General features: G+C 38.2%; 1 protein-coding gene across 1 annotated transcript in view; it reads right to left on the minus strand.

Moving 5' to 3' along the window:
* The window catches only part of LOC114669636 (butyrophilin subfamily 1 member A1-like), a 148,544-nt gene that overhangs the window by 103,299 nt on the left and 26,842 nt on the right, over positions 1–18,403 (minus strand). Inside the window, exons 6-7 of the mRNA XM_051922321.1 lie at positions 17,990–18,025; positions 9,599–9,625 (exon numbers count right to left, since the gene is read on the minus strand). Coding sequence (XP_051778281.1) covers positions 9,599–9,625; positions 17,990–18,025 — 63 coding nt within the window. The remainder of the gene's footprint in view (positions 1–9,598; positions 9,626–17,989; positions 18,026–18,403) is intronic.

An 18,403-nucleotide genomic window follows, 5' to 3' on the forward strand; every position in this document is an offset into this window, starting at 1 on the left:
GTCAACTCCTCTGTCGTCAGTTCCTCGGAATGTGCGGGGACAAGCTCTTTGATGGCTCGTATTTCGAATTTTGGCTCGTAACTCAAGACAAAAAATCGACCTAGTGACGACTCGTATCTCAAAAAAACTCGTACATTGGGGCACTCGTATCTCAAGGTATCACTGTACTCAGTTTGGGGTCACAGGGTGTTAGTGATTGTCGCTGCAGTACTGGGTGTTAGGCAAGAAGCAAACGTGGTTGATGGTATGCCAGTCTTTTCCAGGGCACAAATGCATAATCACTCAGAAAAAAGTGTGGTGCATGTAATAATCCAGTTATTTACTATACAGTAGATAGTTTCAAACAGTGTGATCTAGTGCCTCAGTGGCCATTGTTCATACATGAAATATTCAAGGGCTCAGGTTGAAGATGTAAAAAGGGAATGGATGTTATCTACTTCACAGTACATAAAGGACTAAATGTTTTTTGTAAGTATTTCCGAAACATTTCCAGTATTCAAAGATTTTGCCTTCTCTCGGTAGTAACATTGGGAACACGAATGGTGGGAGAGGTTAAGCACCCATGTAATCAAAATATGCAAACCCCATGCAGACCCTGGCACTGTGAGTCAGAAATGCTAGCTCTGTGCTACCACTCTGCCAGTGTTAAAATAATTGTACTAAACTTATCTACTTTAACTTGATTAAAGCTAAATGTATGCCTATAGATTTTGTGCAGTTCTTGTTACTTGATAGCATACTACATATCTACTTAACCTCTCCTGCCATGCACGTACCTGATGTTACCGGCAGAAGCAGACAAGATCTTTGAAGTGCTCAATGGCGAACACTACTCCCAGACCTGGGTCCAGGAGTGGGTCCTGGTAATCCTTTTTCTGCGCAGGGTACACTGTTTTTTAATATTTACCATCATTAGTGTCACTGTGAACCATTTTTGTCTGACATTTCAGTTCAAACCTGTTCATGAAGGGAGACCCTACCAAGGACACAAAGCTCCAGATGATCCAACTCTGAGCATCCCTAAGGTGCACAAGACCCTTGAGATTTTGAGTGTTGAATAAAGAGAACACTAGATCAGCAAGCATATTGAAGTGGTTACGGCTATTCTGTGGGTGCTGTACAGGTCCGTGCCTGTGAAGCAGGAGCAGAGTTTAAAGACAAAACTCTTGGTTTACTTCCCTAACCTCATCTATGGTCATGAGGCGTAATAACCGTAAGAATGAGACTGTGAGTACAAGTAGGAAAAATTAGGTTTCTTTGCAGGGCACCTGGGGTGACACTTTATGATAGTGTGAGAAGAAGCACAACAATTCAGGAGAGCCTCAGAGTAGAGTTGCTTTCCTTCTAAATTGAAAAAAGTTAGTTGAGGTGGTTTGGGCATGTTGTAAGGATACCACCCAAGTACCTTCACCTTGAGCTGCTCTGTGCAAGTCCCACTGGGCAGAGACCCTGTAGCATACCCATGACCTGCTGGAGGGATTTTCTCTCTTAGCTTGCTTGGGAACACTGGCAATTCCTCAGGAAGAACTGTAGATGGAAACAGGGAATTCTGGGCTGACCTTCCACTATGACCCTCAACCAGGTAATATGGTCTCATAAGATGAGATAAATTTCATGCCATTTTTTTATTAAATATTTGTACCTTTCTTCTCAAATTATGAGATGGTGCCCACGGTGTGAAATAATTTGATATAATGAAGTCTGTCTGTAACACTTTCTGAAAGGAAATTAATAAGTTTTATAAGTATTGTATCTCTTTCCTCACAGTTGGAAGTCAGTGTGGCATTGTGGTTAAAGCTTTGGACTTAAAACTATTTTTGGGTTCAAATCTCACTACTGACATGTTGTGACCATAAGCAAGTCCCTTCACCTGCCTGTGCTCCAATTGGAAAAACAAAAACAAAAGAAACTTAACCAATGGTACCACAAATGATGTAAGCTGCCTCATATACAGGTATCAGCCATGTAATAAAAAGGATTGGCTTGCTGCCACTGTGGCCCTCACCAAGAAAAGCGGTTTCATAAAACGAGATGAGACGAGACACATTCCTACAGCCCAATGTACTGATAGCTATAAGGGAAAATCACAGTGCAAGACATTACTGTCTGAAGAAATAACCTTGGTGAAGTTCAACTTCAAGAAAATAGAGCTAAACAAGGTAGAGATATTGTAAAATATATGTTTCTGTCTGAAAGAAAGGCATTACCTAGTAAATATTCCAAAGTCCCAGTCCTCTGACATACCTAGAGACAGAGCACGCCCAAAACAAAACAAGCCACCCAGCAGTGGCGTATGAGGAATAAATTGAGATATCTATTGCCAATACAGTCCAATTACTATGAGCATAAAATATAATCTTCAACAATCTTGAGATAGTAAAATAGTAAACCCAGGGAATGGTGTTAAAAAGTGGCCCTGGATAGTAAACCCTAATACAATAATAACAATAACAATAAACCAAGGGTATGATGTTAGTCTCCTTTCTTCCACTCATACATACGTATATGCATATAATTATAATTAAAGCATAAACAAAAAGTGGCCGAGGAGGGAAAAGGATGTATAATTACAGTACCAGTATCACTGCAAGAGGATTAAACAGCCAGCAAGTTCTTCTTTGCCATGCCATGACAGTATGCAACTCATGATGGTATTTCAAAAAAGTGTCGGAATCAGTTTTCTTCTTTTTCTTCTTCCTCCGTAGTGGTTAAGATATAATGCTTGTCTTGAATATCCACTTTCAGTTTGGCAGGGTACAAGAGGCTGTATCTGATCTTGGCTTTCCGTAAGCGCTGTTTAATGTTGTCAAAAGACGGCATGTTTAGCAGCTGTTGAGGGTGAGAAATCCGGAAAATACAAATGTGTTTATCTTCAAATGTAATCTCTTGTTTCTGTCTGAGAAGTGACATTACATGTAATTTAAATTGTTATTTTTCAAAGCGCATGATAAGTCTCCTAGGTTTAGAGGTATTTGATCCCTGTATGCGGTAAGCTGCTTCTGTCTCGGTGTCTGATTTACAGTCCTCTCCAATTATTCTGGAGAATAGCTCAGCTACGGATTTCACTAGGTTTGGACTTTCACAATTCTCTGAAAGACCACCGATTGTAATATTATTCCTTCTGCATCCATCTTTCAATGCAGCAAGTCTGCCTCCTAGTTTTTTGCATTTGGAATTTGCAGCCATTGCTTTCCCGTCAGCGGTAGATGCTAGATATTTGGCTGTTTCAATTCAAGTTTTGAATGTTTGTTTAACGTCTTCCAACTGATCGCCAAGTGCTCTCAGTTTTTTCTCAAACTTAGACGCATTTTCCTGAATTTCCTCCTTAATTTTTTTAGCATACCTTTAAAGACTGCCTCAAAGCGATTATTTACACGTACCTCCAGGTCTTTAATATACTGCCGCAGCTTCTCGTTTGTCTCGAGCATATCATTTATTTCTTTCTTTAATCTTTCTTGAGCTCCTTTATGTCTTGAGCGGTGGCCATGTTGGCCATTGCCATGGCCATTGCACTGATCAGTACCTTCAGTTTGGACAGATCGTTTCGGCCTTCGTGCTCTGCAGGTGAAGTGACAAGCCCTTTCACAGCCGATGGTCCTGGCTCGCAAGGAATAGATGAAAACATGGAAGGCAAGGCCATTTCCAGTTTCAATGGATCTTCTGGAATCGACAAGCTATTGTGACCTGCATCACTTCCACATTCGCTCCCACTTTCGCTCCTAACCGGTGATGATGCAGCGGCCTGGGGACCCAGGAAACCTCTGCTTTCGCCTGTGTGTTGCAGGTCAGTCTCTGTAGGGCCGTACCTTGAGGTTGGACTTGGACTTGATGCCTGTCTATGCTTGGGTGTAGCTTTGGTTTTCTTTTCCATTTCTTTCTGAGCACCTTTCTTACCGCTCATGTTTATATATGCTTGCATATACTGTAATAGAACCTCCTCGAGTTGGGTAAATACAGGATAGTTCGGGATGATAAAAAATAAGAGAAAAATTAACACCGCAGCAAATGGAGTTCCGCTTCAGACGTCCATATCCCGTAATGGACGAGACCAACACTCTTTTTTGTGACATTATTAGCTGATACGTGAATGTGTGTGTACAGAAGGTGAATGAGTTGTGGTATGCTATTGCATGTCTCTTTGGGTGTTAAAAACACAAAGACCATGATGCTTAAGGAGAACAAAACTTTAAAAAACACTTATGTGCTCATACAATTTTCCAGGATTATCCAGAAACCATGTAGCAAATATAAGATAAACACAGTATGTTATTAGTACTTATTTTTTTCTCTATTGTGCTCCCAATTATGGCTTAGTGCCATTTTGATGGTGTAATCATGAACACTTTGCCTGGATGAGAACCAGCTAATGCTTTATATTTTGCTCTTGGATTAAATTTTGGCAGGACATCCATTCCTGGGAGTATTGACTATTCTGCCAGATTTTCTTCATTATAACAACATGACTCCATTGTGTTTTGGTGTAACATGTAACCCTTGAGCCTTAGCAGAGATTTTTGAACCGCTTTAGGAACTCATAAACATCCATTTTTCTAGCGTTTATTCAATAACTCTATTTGATACTGACATGAGGTTCCTTTAAAAACTGTATACTAAATTAAAGTTACTCTATCATATATTGTACAGGACTGGCCTAAATCAGGGTTGATTGTAATTTTAAATCATACAAGTATTTGTCCCTTTGACAAGGCTGTGTTCACAGTGGGGGTATTCATTTTCATACCTCAGTTAAAAAAAGTGATAGCTGCTCCAAACTTCTCTTTTGTATACATAATTGCCAGCTAAAAAAAAAGTCTATTCAGGGGTCCTGGAGAGGAGGGTCCTTTGAGCCTCGGATTCAGGAGGAACAGTGTGGTTTTCGTCCTGGTCGCGGAACAGTGGACCAGCTCTATACCCTTAGCAGGGTCCTGGAGGGTGCATGGGAGTTTGCCCAACCAGTCTACATGTGTTTTGTGGACTTAGAAAAGGCGTTCGACCGTGTCCCTCGGGGAATCCTGTGGGGGGTACTCCGAGAGTATGGGGTACCGGCCCCCCTGATAAGGGCTGTTCAGTCCCTGTACGATCGGTGCCAGAGCTTGGTCCGCATTGCCGGCAGTAAGTCGAACCCGTTTCCAGTGAGAGTTGGACTCCGCCAGGGCTGCCCTTTGTCACCGATTCTGTTCATAACTTTTATGGACAGAATTTCTAGGCGCAGCCAGGGTGTTGAGGGGGTCCGGTTTGGTGGGCTCAGGATTGGGTCACTGCTTTTTGCAGATGATGTTGTCCTGTTTGCTTCATCAGGCCGTGATCTTCAGCTCTCTCTGGATCGGTTCGCAGCCGAGTGTGAAGCGGCTGGGATGAGAATCAGCACCTCCAAATCCGAGACCATGGTCCTCAGCCGGAAAAGGGTGGAGTGCCCTCTCAGGGTTGGTAGCGAGATCCTGCCCCAAGTGGAGGAGTTCAAGTATCTCGGGGTCTTGTTCACGAGTGAGGGAAGAATGGAGCGTGAGATCGACAGGCGGATCGGTGCGGCATCCGCAGTAATGCGGGCATTGCATCGGTCTGTCGTGGTGAAAAAGGAGCTGAGCCGCAAGGCGAAGCTCTCAATTTACCAGTCGATCTATGTTCCTACCCTCACCTATGGTCATGAGCTATGGGTAGTGACCGAAAGAACGAGATCGCGAATACAAGCGGCTGAAATGAGTTTCCTCCGCAGGGTGTCTGGGCTTTCCCTTAAAGATAGGGTGAGAAGCTCAGTCATCCGGGAGGGGCTCAGAGTAGAGCCGCTGCTCCTCCGCATCAAGAGGAGTCAGATGAGGTGGCTCGGGCATCTGATCAGGATGCCTCCTGGACGCCTCCCTGGTGAGGTGTTCCGGGCACGTCCAACCGGGAGGAGACCCCGGGGAAGACCCAGGACACGCTGGAGGGACTATGTCTCTCGACTGGCCTGGGAACGCCTTGGGATTCTCCTGGAAGAGCTAGAAGAAGTGGCCGGGGAGAGGGAAGTCTGGGCATCTCTGCTCAAGCTGCTGCCCCCGTGACCCGACCTCGGATAAGCGGGAGACAATGGATGGATGGATGGATGAATTGCCAGCTACAAAAAGCTTTAAAAAAATTTAAATTAAAAACATTAATTTTCTTATTCAAGCAGCAGATACAACACAAACGGAGACAAAATCATTGACCATAAAAATATAATGCACACATTTAGAAACTACTATAAATCCTTATATTCTACTGAGATTAAAGAAGACAAGATATAATTTAATGCATTTCTGGATGCATTACAGATACCACAAATTGATACTCTTAGTGCAGAGGAATTGGAGTGGGGAAGCAGCAGGCCCTGACGGCTACCCTGCCAAATTTTCTAAGAAATTATCAACTCAGCTAGCTCCCCTTCTATTAGCCACATTTACAGAAGCTAGAGAAAATAAAATTCTACCTCAAACTTTTCGCCAAGCATTAAATACCGTCTTTCCTAAACAAAAAGGACTTATTAAAATGTGCAGCATCATTTTTTAAGAAATTAGATTCAACAATAACCTCATTTATTTGGAATTGAAAACATCCACATATCCAAAGGGCGACCCTACAAAGACCTAAGGCAGAAGGTGGCATGGCTCTACCTAACTTTCAATTTTATTACTGGGAAGCAAATATACAAGCTATAAAAACATGGACATAGACACAACTAGATGAACATACACAGGCTTGGTCTGCAACAGAAATAAAATCCTGCAGTAACTCTTTATATTCCTTGCCTTGCACCCCAATAAATACAAGTTATCACCAATATACTAACAGCCCAATTGTGCTTCACTCATTCAGAATATGGAATCAATGTAGGAAGTATTTTAAGATAGAGAAGCTTTTATCTGTGGAACCTCTGCACGAGAACCACCTTTTTCCCACCCTCTCAAACATATCCTGGAAAACATTCAGGATTAAATCACTTAAGAGATCTGTACATAGACAACGTCTTTGCATCCTATGAACAATTACATTCCAAATTTAACTTTCCAGCAACACATTTCTTTCACGACTTTCAAATTCGAAAGTTTGTTAAACAGAACCTGCCCAATTTTTCTCACCTCCCACCTACCTCTATTCCAGAAAAAATATTGCTCAGTCTCGAGGACTCAGACAGCATTTCTGTAATATATAAAATTATTTTACAGTCCCCCCCTTTCAAAGATCCAAGAGAACAGTGGGAAAATTATCTCTCACTCAACATTTCAGAAAAGGAGTGGAAAGTTGCAATGCACAGAATTCATTCGAGCTCCATATGTGCAAAGCATAGAATTATTCAACTCAAAATTATATATTGAGTGCACATCTCTCGTTTAAAATTGTCCAAAATGTTTTCAGGCTAAGATCCAACCTGTGAACGCTGCAATCAAGTTCCACTCTCGCTAGGTCACGTGTTTTGGGCCTTCACCAAATTAATATCATTTTGGACCAAAATCCTTAAATGCCTTTCAGACAGCCTTGGTGTCACAATCCCTCCTGACCCATTAACAGCTGTGTTTCGTGTACTTCCAGATGGGCTTAAAGTGGTGAAGGGCAAACAAACTGTAATTGCCTTTACTACACTATTGGCACATAGACTTATCTTGTTAAACTGGAAGAATCCTAAATTTCCTATTCTAAGTCAATGTGTAACTGATGTTATATACTATCTGAAATTGGAAAAAATCAAAGGATCTGTACAAAACTTTTTCAAAACCTGGCAGAATGTTATCAATAACATTTCAGAATAAGCATTTAAATTGAGGAAGCAGTTTCTCTCCCCTCTTTTACTCCATTTATCTGTATTCATTTATTAATTTATCTACTTACTTATTTTTACTAGCATAAAGTTTTACACTGCTGGCCTAGCTCTCTTTCTCAGGAGTGGGGGTTGATTTGTTTCAAACCTTTTTTTTTATAAAACTTGAGTTATTTGTATGGAATGTTATTTGATATTAATCAAGTCAATAAAGTAAAAAAAAAATAATGTCACAGAAAACATTTTCATATAACTAGAAATATTACAATTCTTAAGAAAGACAAAAAATAATACAAACATAATCTAATTTAGAGTACTATTTTTGATTTTGATTTTGCTCTTGTGTTTTGTTGATTTACTTGTGTTAAAAAAATTGCACTTTAATTTAAAATGATTTTCTGATTTACAACTGTTATTTTGCTTTGTGTTTGAATAAATCTATCTATAACAATATTACCAATATCTCTTATGCAAAAACTCTGTATCCCAGACAGTTACGCTTCCACAAAGGTTAAGATCTCCATAATTGGGTGGAATAAAAATAAATGAGTGATACAGAAACAGACAATCTGTTATACTAGAAAGTCATGCCATTGACATAAATAAGAGCCAAGTGTCGCTATCTGAGCTCACCAAAGCCGTTCGACAGCTGATAGGTTTACTTGGAAATTTGTAGTAAAATCGGAGCACAGCTGGAGTAATACCCTATATTACTGTTGGTAAACAGACATAATTTTCATACATAGCGAGATATGACAAAACCCAACAAACTTGCTCATTCTCATTTATTAAAGTAAAAACAGCATTCAAAATATAAGAAATATGTAGGAACATAAACTTTTTGATAAGAACAGGTCTTCCCAAGCCCATTTTTTTTGCAAAATACCATCAAATAGATACCCTAAAAGGTATGCCATTTGCTAGGCCATATGGCAGCTTTTGATGCATAAACAAAATCTTTGTAATAGTTTTTCAAATTTTAACCAGCTTCCTTATGTGCCCCCTGTTCTTGTTGAAGCTCTGCTCTTGTGCCGATGAATATAAATATTAAGAAATGAACTGAGTGTTTGTTATTAAGTCATGTGGAATTGTTATTTTGAGAAAAAAAATAATTACAGTAACCTCAATCAGACCTTTGATGGATTTTTATATTTCTAGAATTTCAAATGCTAAAACTGAATCAAGAAATGTTACAACTGAGAAAGTCAAACTGAGCGAAAAATACAGCAGGAAATGGAAAACAGCAGATATGTCCTAATATTTATACCATCTAAAATATGCAAGGATTTGATCAATAGCATATATATTAAATAACATGAGATAAAATGTTTTTATAAATTATAGTAGTGAAACTGAAGTAATTTGTTTAAAAATATTAAAGTTTTACACATTGGGGTTCATAAATATATGAAAATTACACTCAAGATTGTGTTTCATTTTTTGAAAAATATTAGTTAACCTATCATTATTATTTGCATATTTGGAAGGTTCCTTTAGATACAGCAACTCAAAACTTCAGGATTCATTGCCACTACTTATATAACTAGAAATTTTACACCACTTTAATGCATAGAAGTGACTTGCTCAGGGTCTCACATTAAGTGAAAGGTTGGAAATAAATGTCAACCTGTCTGGTTTAAAGTCCTGAATCTTAGCCACTATATGACACCACCTTCCACGGTAATAATAATAATATTAATAAAATACTTCAACATTAGAATATATCTTACTTAGTAATGTTTTTTTCATAAAAATCTTTGTTTATACAACATTGCTCAATTATGATTATCACCAATAAATGCATTATTGTCAAAAAAATAATATTCTTACTGATTTCCTTCAGTAGGTCTTGATTCTCTGTAAAAAATAAATGGGGACAGTTTAACAGTCATAATGTCAAAGCATCTGAAATAATAGCTGTAGTTCTCTTGTGTATCAAAAATACATAATAAATGAGTTATTAGATTTCTTTTGTAATCAGAACAAAATATCCAAGTCAGTCAATGCTACCAGTGCTGTTTGTAGTGAGAAGCACATAATATATATAGTAAATATTATTCTGCATTTGAAGAAACTGTTGAGTTGAGAGAATTAATGAATCTTTGAAGTTATGAAGCATGGTTTTCTCAGATTTATTTAAAGCATAAAAATCAGCACCCAAAATATTCAATTTTTTGAGACAGAATCAGTTAAAAGGTAGTTAAGGTTGGAAAACAATAATTATGGTGATAAGTATTGACACTAAAATATTTTAATGAAGGTGGCATAATGGTGCTCTGCCAACTTCCAGCCCTGGACACCCAGGTTCAATTCTCGTCTCAACCATTGGGTCTGCAAGCAGTTTGCATGTCTTCCTAACATCTGCGTGGGCTTTCCCCAAGTACTCTGATTTTTTCCCATGCAAGCAACTATGTGTTAAGTTGGACATTAGTCCATTATAAGTGAGTACGGATGTGTGTGAGCCGCACAAAGATTGGTTTCTATTATGATTTCCTATGACTAAGCATAAGTGTGAAGGGGAAATTGTCACTCATAACCAGTTCGCTTTACTTTTTTATATTCTTGTTTTATCTTTATTTCTCAACACTATTTTATGCCGTGCAGGAATCCTTTCTTCCAACATCTTTGAGATTTATCTATGCTACACTTTGTTATGATTCCAACTAATGGTTTAAATATGTTTCTCCATGGTTGATGGTTCTAGTGAAAGGTTTGCTGGGAGAGCACAAATAAAAAAATCACATAATCTGAAAAAGCAACAACTAATGCAGTTTATGTTGACTGTTTAAATGGAATGCTGTAGAAAACACTGCCAGTAATGAGTTTCCCAGTGGAGAATTTAAAATGAACCTCCTGCAAAGTGGTACAGTCCAGAGTTAAATATGCTACTTGTATTAGTGAAACTGTAATGTAATTTTGACCTCTCACCTCATAAAAATAAACAAACAAATAGAAATAAATAACCAGGTCAGCTAGAAATGGCATTTTTGTGGTGTCTCTTACTTTGATGTAATACATACTTAATAAATTTAATTTAGCTTTTTATGTTCACAAAACAAATTTGAATGTAACGTGTATACTATAGTTTATACAGTATATATACATGAAATGATCATGACTGCTGATTAATCCTGTGACCTGTAAATAAAAACTGTCCTGGAATTTAGCAGTTTTTGATACTGTAGGAAGATTTTTTCTTTGTACACATTGTCTGATGATCTATGGTTCATACTTGCCATTCACTTGGCATCTAAGTGATATTCTTGGGTATTTTTGTCTTTAACGAGTCTTTGATATTTTAAAAACGATCGAAGTATAAAATGAAACGTTTTTTTGAAACTACAAAAGGGAACGTTTTTATTGTTTTTGGTAATAATATACATGGTCTGTCACTGCTAAGTTCATTTTGTTTATTTGGTTTAGAATTCTGCTTTCACATTTTTTTACTTTACATTTTAGTGTTGGTAAATAAATTTTTAAGTGAATACATATGATAATTATTGTTCAAATGAGGAAAGCTTAGCACTACTAATAATCAGGGTTCCCACTCTTTTTAAGGGATCATTTTCCAGGACATTTCCAGGAGCTTTCTCCGGAAATTCATGACAGGATCTGGTCATACAGTCATACACTTTAGTCACAGGCTTAACGCCATTTTATTTTCTCTTTGATTATGCAGGGACTTAGTGTCACCGATATGCTAAATTACATAAAGGCAACACCAATTAATGCACTGATGTATAATGGAGTTGTTTGACCTCTTTTTGTTACACACTGTTTTAAACTGCAAAACTCTTTTAAAGAAATAAATGCCTCTTGGATTGTGGAAAACTATCCAAACACTGACATATACTGAGCAATTCCATAATGTTCAGTATAGAGCTGTTGATCACACCATGAAATAGGCTACCATAGTGACCTAATTTCAGTAAAAGTTACTTGCATATTACATATTATGTCATTGTTTGTATCAAATAAATTTATGTACAATGTTTGTATTAAACAAAACTGCATAAAGCCAATTTATTGCCTATATCATGTGTATGATGCCTATAACACTAATATATGCAACAATTGGCACGCGACAAAACAAAGTCAGAGTTAACTTTCAACTGGTAGCTTTACTGGGAATACAGCAGCTGTAGAATTTGCATAAGTCAACGACAAAGATTATAATAAAAAACTTATCTTTGTGGGAAAAGAAGCAAAATACATCCATTTTAAATCATGATAGCCTTGCCATCAATTCGTGAGTTGAAAACTTGGTTAAACTAGAAAGAATACTAGGAACAAAGGATAAGAGCCTGAACTCCAGTATATTGGAAAAAAAAAACAATCTATAAGTCACTGTAGTGTAACCTATGAAAAAGGCATCTGGTGTAGGCCTAGGTTTAGAAACAATGCTGGTGTTGCTCCTTGAGGTCTGATAAAACTGCATCCAGACCGATGACCTCTTTCTTTTTTTTTCAGCAACACTTTTACGATAGGCATTAGACTTTGTGAGCAGTGTAAAGTCCTGTTTTCTCTCAGCCTTCTCTGCCATTGCATCTGCTTCTTCTTGCATTGCCTCAATGCTAGTGATTATTTTCTGTCTCTTTGCTGTCACTTTTGTGATTTCAGAGCTCTTCTCTTTGCTTGTCATTTTCAGTTTCCTTTTTCTTCTTTTTTTCATCATCAAGGTATTGGACATATCGCATCCTGGCATTTCTGCAATGCTGCAAGAGGGGCTTTGGCAATACTCCATCAAATGAGCCACCAGTCAAAGAATCATTTATAAATATAATTGCCTATACATGTCTCAGTAGGTGGAGACATTGCGCAGCAGAGGCCACGACCTAGCTCAGCTGTCATCATATCTAGACTTACAAACAGCAAGCTGTTTCAAACAGAAAAATTAAAAAGCGAAAACAGAAATAAAATTCCAGGACAAGAAAGATTATTTCCAGGACATTTGGCCATTTCAATCAGTTTCCAGGTCATTTCAATGACTGGAAAATAACCCTCAAAATTTTCAGGTTTTCCAGGTTTTCCAGGACGTGTGGGAACCCTGATAATGCTATTGACTGTGGATGGCTATGCATCCACCAACTTAAATGCTTGATTTAAAGATCTTGCTTTAGCGGGCATAACTAGTAAAATTTGTTTACTAGGTTTACTCTGATGTTAATCGACAATGATTTCTGAACACATGACAGATATATATATATATAGCTATCTTGGGCGAATCCTCAAAAAATATTTTTCAGCCTGGCTAAAGTCCCAGAAATTCTGCTCATTTTTCATAGGCTCCCATGAGAGAAAGTGGGAAGCATTTTTAGAAGAAAGACATGTAAAGTGCTCAGTGTTATGCTGTATCCTGCACCCAATACCGTGGCTCTGAATAGTCAGATAGTTTCTTTCAGATATGATCTACCTTCTACTTGTAAAACACTGTACAACTTTCATTTATTAAAAACAGTTAAGAATGAAAGACAGAAAACAGGAGATAATAACAACTATAATACATGCTATAAACACAAACTGAACATGTCTCTAAGCGTATTAACTAGCAGAGGAAACCTCTTTTATGTCTACTTTTCTCAATAATAAAAATATACAGTAGCTTTCACTAAACAGAAAAAGAACTGTGTAAGATATGTTAAAAATCGATTAAAATGATTATATTGACATGTTCCAGTAATCTCTTCAAAGTGATTCTGGGATAATTTCAGGAGGATTTCAAGAGTCCTATCTTAAGCCAGAGGACTCTTTGAAGCAGGAGTAAAGAAGGAATTTTACAGTGAAAGCTCAGTAGTGGACAGAGATAAGAACAGAGTGCTATTGGATCACACATGAGAGGTGGGCAGGTGAATAAGAAACTGTGAAAACCTTTTAAGAAAACAGACCATCCATCCCAACCTAGCTCAAGACTTGAAAGTCCCCAAATTTCTATTATGTATTATACTCCTTGGTAAATTATTCCATATATTTTTTGCTTTATGCGTGAAGAAAAACTAACATTTGTATTGTAATTTTTCTCCTTAGTCATCTTCAATGTACACCTGTGCTCCCGATCAACGCTAAATTTTAAATTAACAGTTGGCATTCTAATTTCATAATTTTAAATAATTTTGTCATGCCATTTGTAATGTCTGTTTGCAAATAAAGTATTCTGTCTGATAGACAAAGCCCAGAGTAGCAATAAAGTCTTTGGACTTTGTGTTCTAACTCTTTTCTTCAGTATTATTTTTATAACCTACTTAACATTAGACTCACGAGTCACTTGGCACTAAAAACAGTACTAAATGCATTAGTCCCGAGTACCAAGAAGGTGAAAGAGGGAGGGAAAATGTATTAAAAATGGTTCAGGGAATTAGCTTTGTTAGGTGGATTGGCGATTCTAAATTGGCCCTAGTGTGTGCTTGGTGTGTGGGTGTGTTTGTGTGTGTCTTGCGGTGGGTTGGCACCCTGCCCGGGATTGGTTCCTGCCTTGTGCCCTGTGTTGGCTGGGATTGGCTCCAGCAGACCCCCGTGACCCTGTATTCAGATTCAGCGGGTTGGAAAATGGATGGATGGATATCCACTTCTAGCACCTGCACCATACATTGCTTGAGCCCAGTAATTATGTCCAGTCATTTCCAAACATCTTTCATGTTATTCTGAGTGAATTTGGTTTCTATTTTAGTTTTATAAGCTTCCTTTCCTTCATTCATTTTTTTTCTTTAGCACTCGCTGTGCGTCCCTCAGAGCCTCTTTGTCAATGGATTTGAAAGCTCTCTTTTTCTCTTTCAGGAGACTTTTTAGCTCCTTAGTAATCCAGGGTGTGTGGTTTAGAAAGCAACATACTATCTTTGAGAGCACCACAGTATCAAAACAAAGGTTAATATAGTCTGTGATGCAGTGCATGAGTCCTTCAAAGTCACCCCCATGTTAGTTCACATCATTCCCCAGTCTGTCATTTGGACGCAGTCATTCAGAGCCATTTCAGCTTCTAGACTCCGCTTTCTCACTATTTTGGTGGTAACAGGTTGCCGTCTAATAACAGTAGCTGGAAATAAAATGAATGAGGTTGTGGTCACACTTACCTAAAGGAGCAAGTGGTTTACACGTAAAGGCACCTTTAACATTTGAATAGAATAGGTCCAGCTTGTTATTTCCTGAAGTGGAACATGACACAAACTGATGGAAATTTGTTATTGCTACTTCCAAAGTCACATGGTTGAATTCACCACAGTATGTCTACTAGGACTAGGTGTTTTAATCCCTTTGTAATCAGGACAGGATTGATTTCTTAGTTAGAACTGGAGGTGTCCTCATGGATTTTCATCTGGCAGTGTTACTGCCTCCAGTCCGACACATCATCAGTTGTATACCTCAGGGTCATTGGGTGTTTCGGCCTTTATCACAATACACCCTCGCCCGAGGACGGCCCACCACAGGCTGATCAGACCTGGGTGTCCTGAGGCTCCATGAGCAGCCCATACAGTCTCATTCCGCTTCCGCCACAACCAATGGCTGCTTCTTATGGCGGTATCTGCCAGCTCCTTTTTTAACTTCCGCTGAGCCTGCCCACTGATTCCTACCTCCTTCAGTAGCCTTGTGGTGGAACTAGCTATGAAACCCCTGCAGCCCACCTCCACTGAATGCACAGACACTTTCCAGCCCTGGTCCTCTGCTTCATCTGCCAAGTTTGTATATCGCAGCTTTTTCCTTTCGAATGCCTCATCGATGGCTTCCTCCCATGGGACTGTCAGCTCCACAATGTACACAAGTCGACAGGATTTAGACCAAAGGACCAGGTCTGGCTGCAGGTTTGTTATTACAATTTAAGGTGGGAATGTGAGTCTTTGATTTAGATCCAGTTGCATTTCCCAGTCCCGGGCTATATTCAGTGGACATGAGACTGGAGACGCTCTTTTGGCCGGCTGCTTCTCCTCCTCACGGACAAAAGATACTTGCTGCCGAGATGCAGTCTCAGCCTCCAAGAGTATTGTGTTGGTGGTTACCCTCTTAATCTCCATTGCAGCTGCCAAGCTCCTCAACACTTGGTTGAGGCGCCAGGTGTATCTGCCTTGGGTAAGGCTCATCTTGCAACCCACCAAGATGTGTTTAAGAGTTGCTGGGGCAGCACACTGGAGACAGGCCGGATCATCTCCAAACCAAAGATGCAAGTTTGTTGGAGAGGGCAGGACATCATATGTGGCTCTGATGGTAGAGCTCAGCATATTGGACTCCATGTTCCACAGCTCGCTCCAGGTGATCTTTCTCATCTCCACACCATCCCACTTCATCCCGCAGCCTTGCTTGGCTTGTATATATTACAACTACAGGTTCAGAATGAGTCATCATTAAAAACTTAATCTTATCATTTACATTTTCCATAAAGTATGAACACTATATTTTTATAATAAAAACACTGTATGCCGGTTCAATCATCCAATTACTGAACCCATTCAATGACATTTTATTACTGTGGAGGGTTGAAGCCTAAACTGACAGCTTCATGCGCAAGGCGGACACTAAGCCTGAATAGTTTCAGTTTCAGAAACTGAATAGTCTGTTGATCCACCGCAGGACACATTCACTAAAGAGCACATCCACTCTCATACTTAGACATACTGTATTGGAGCCATTATGAAGTTGTAAATTATCCTCAGATGCACATCTTTATTATGGGACAAAAACCACAATAACTAAAAAAAACAAATTTAGACATGATGAGCCACACAGTGACTATGTCTAGGTTGGGATTCAAACCCAATCTCCTGCAAGCAGAAATGGTGACCACTGTGTAAATATGACATCCATCATTTGATGAGGATTAAAATTATGGACATATATATTTTTGAAACAATATATAATTTAGTTATATTTTGTACGGAAAAAATATATGGTCCTCCATCACTTAATCCACCACACTGTAATGTATTTTGATTAATATACGTGAACTATAATGATTTGTGGATTTTGTCAACATTGTGGCTTTGAGCATGGAATATGTTGAACACTCAAGAGTGGGGAATGGGGAGAAGAGAGTTTGTGTGCATTGTGTCTCATCTGAATTTGATGGAGAAATTGTTTTCAGCTAGGAAGAAATTGTGACAGCCCTATAACTATAAACAGCGATGGGTCACATATTTTCATGCATATCATAATGCTTTATAAGTAACAGATTGAAAGGTGGAATTCTAGATAGTGCAAGTGCATGCAAAAAACACAGTATTAATGTCGATGTTAATAGGTTCTTGAGTAAAGTTTGAAGAAGAAGTATTGTAGGAATTGGTAGTGCTAAAAAAACGGTACATGAATCGTTTATGTAAAAAAAGGAAAAGAAAGCATAGCTGCTAAACTGATTACTGAAAAGAAATAGAGTCTGCTGTAAGAAGAGACACTGCACACTTTCAAAGTGAATGAAGAGACAATTACGTCAGTTTTAACTAAACACATTTGAAAGGAGCAAATATTAAGTGTAAAAACATTAATTGTTCAAGTTGAGTAGATTTCATATTTCTGTTTAGAGTTATTCCATTTCACTTTCAAAATGTACCATGGCTTATTCCAGCATGACTGAGCAACTCTTCACATGTAACCATGACTGTAGCATCACAGACAAGGTGCACTGCATCATTTTACAAAGAGACATGCAACTTGCACATCTTTATGTCTACTCCCTATTTGAGCCACATTTATGATTTTCCATACAATTACATCCCTGTGCACAAAGATAACTAAACTGTGTTATCTTAAAGTAAATATTTTGCACCAGGCACTGCTAAAATCTCTCTAATGCTGTTGGTCTTACAATGACAGGATCTGCTCATTCCAACATTAGTATTCTACTTCTTGCATAAAATACAGTAGTGAGATGACTGAGTAGCCACTGATGAACGGTGACATCTGCCTGAAAGCCAAGCACAGTGCACACCAATGTCTATTCTTTGCCATTTACAATGTTTTATACAGACAAGGGGTTTGATTGTTGTAACAGCATTATTATATTTTCTTCAGCGTTTAGCAAGACTGTAAACATAAGGGTCTGGTTTAATACTAGTGAATGACAGTAAAAGAAAACCATATCAAACACAACAAACCTGTCAAACTCAATTATTTTTTACAATAACAACATTGGCCGTACATGACACAAGGTACAAAAATTAATTTATCTGTTTCATCTCTCAACTCAATGCAGGTACTTGAATATTGCACAATATACTGTATATTAAAGTAAAATGTATTACTTGCCATCAACAAGTTCCTTTTTCTGATTTTCTACATTAGCTGTAACAGAAGGAAAATTATATTTTTTGTTGGTTATTGGCAAGCATATCTCGTAGCAACTAAATAACAGTATAACACACAGACAAAACAAGCACTAAAGAAAGACAAAATTAGGAAAGATGTCAGAGCTAAGATATGTTGTAATGATAGACCTATCCTGATAAAATTGCATCTTGTTCTGCATCTTGTAGATTATATACAGTAAGATCTTGTAGTATGAACATATAAGATACAAATTATATATTAAAAAAAACAAAAATAGCCATTTTAAAAAACAAAAATGTATGAACTTTTCTACTTGCAATTTCACAATAGAACAGTGCAGATTCTTTGTAAGCGCTGAAATTTAACAATATAATAAGTGATTCTTGTTCCAAT

This window comes from Erpetoichthys calabaricus, chromosome 2 (genome assembly GCF_900747795.2).
Source record: "Erpetoichthys calabaricus chromosome 2, fErpCal1.3, whole genome shotgun sequence".
Classification (NCBI taxonomy): Eukaryota; Metazoa; Chordata; class Cladistia; order Polypteriformes; family Polypteridae; genus Erpetoichthys; species Erpetoichthys calabaricus.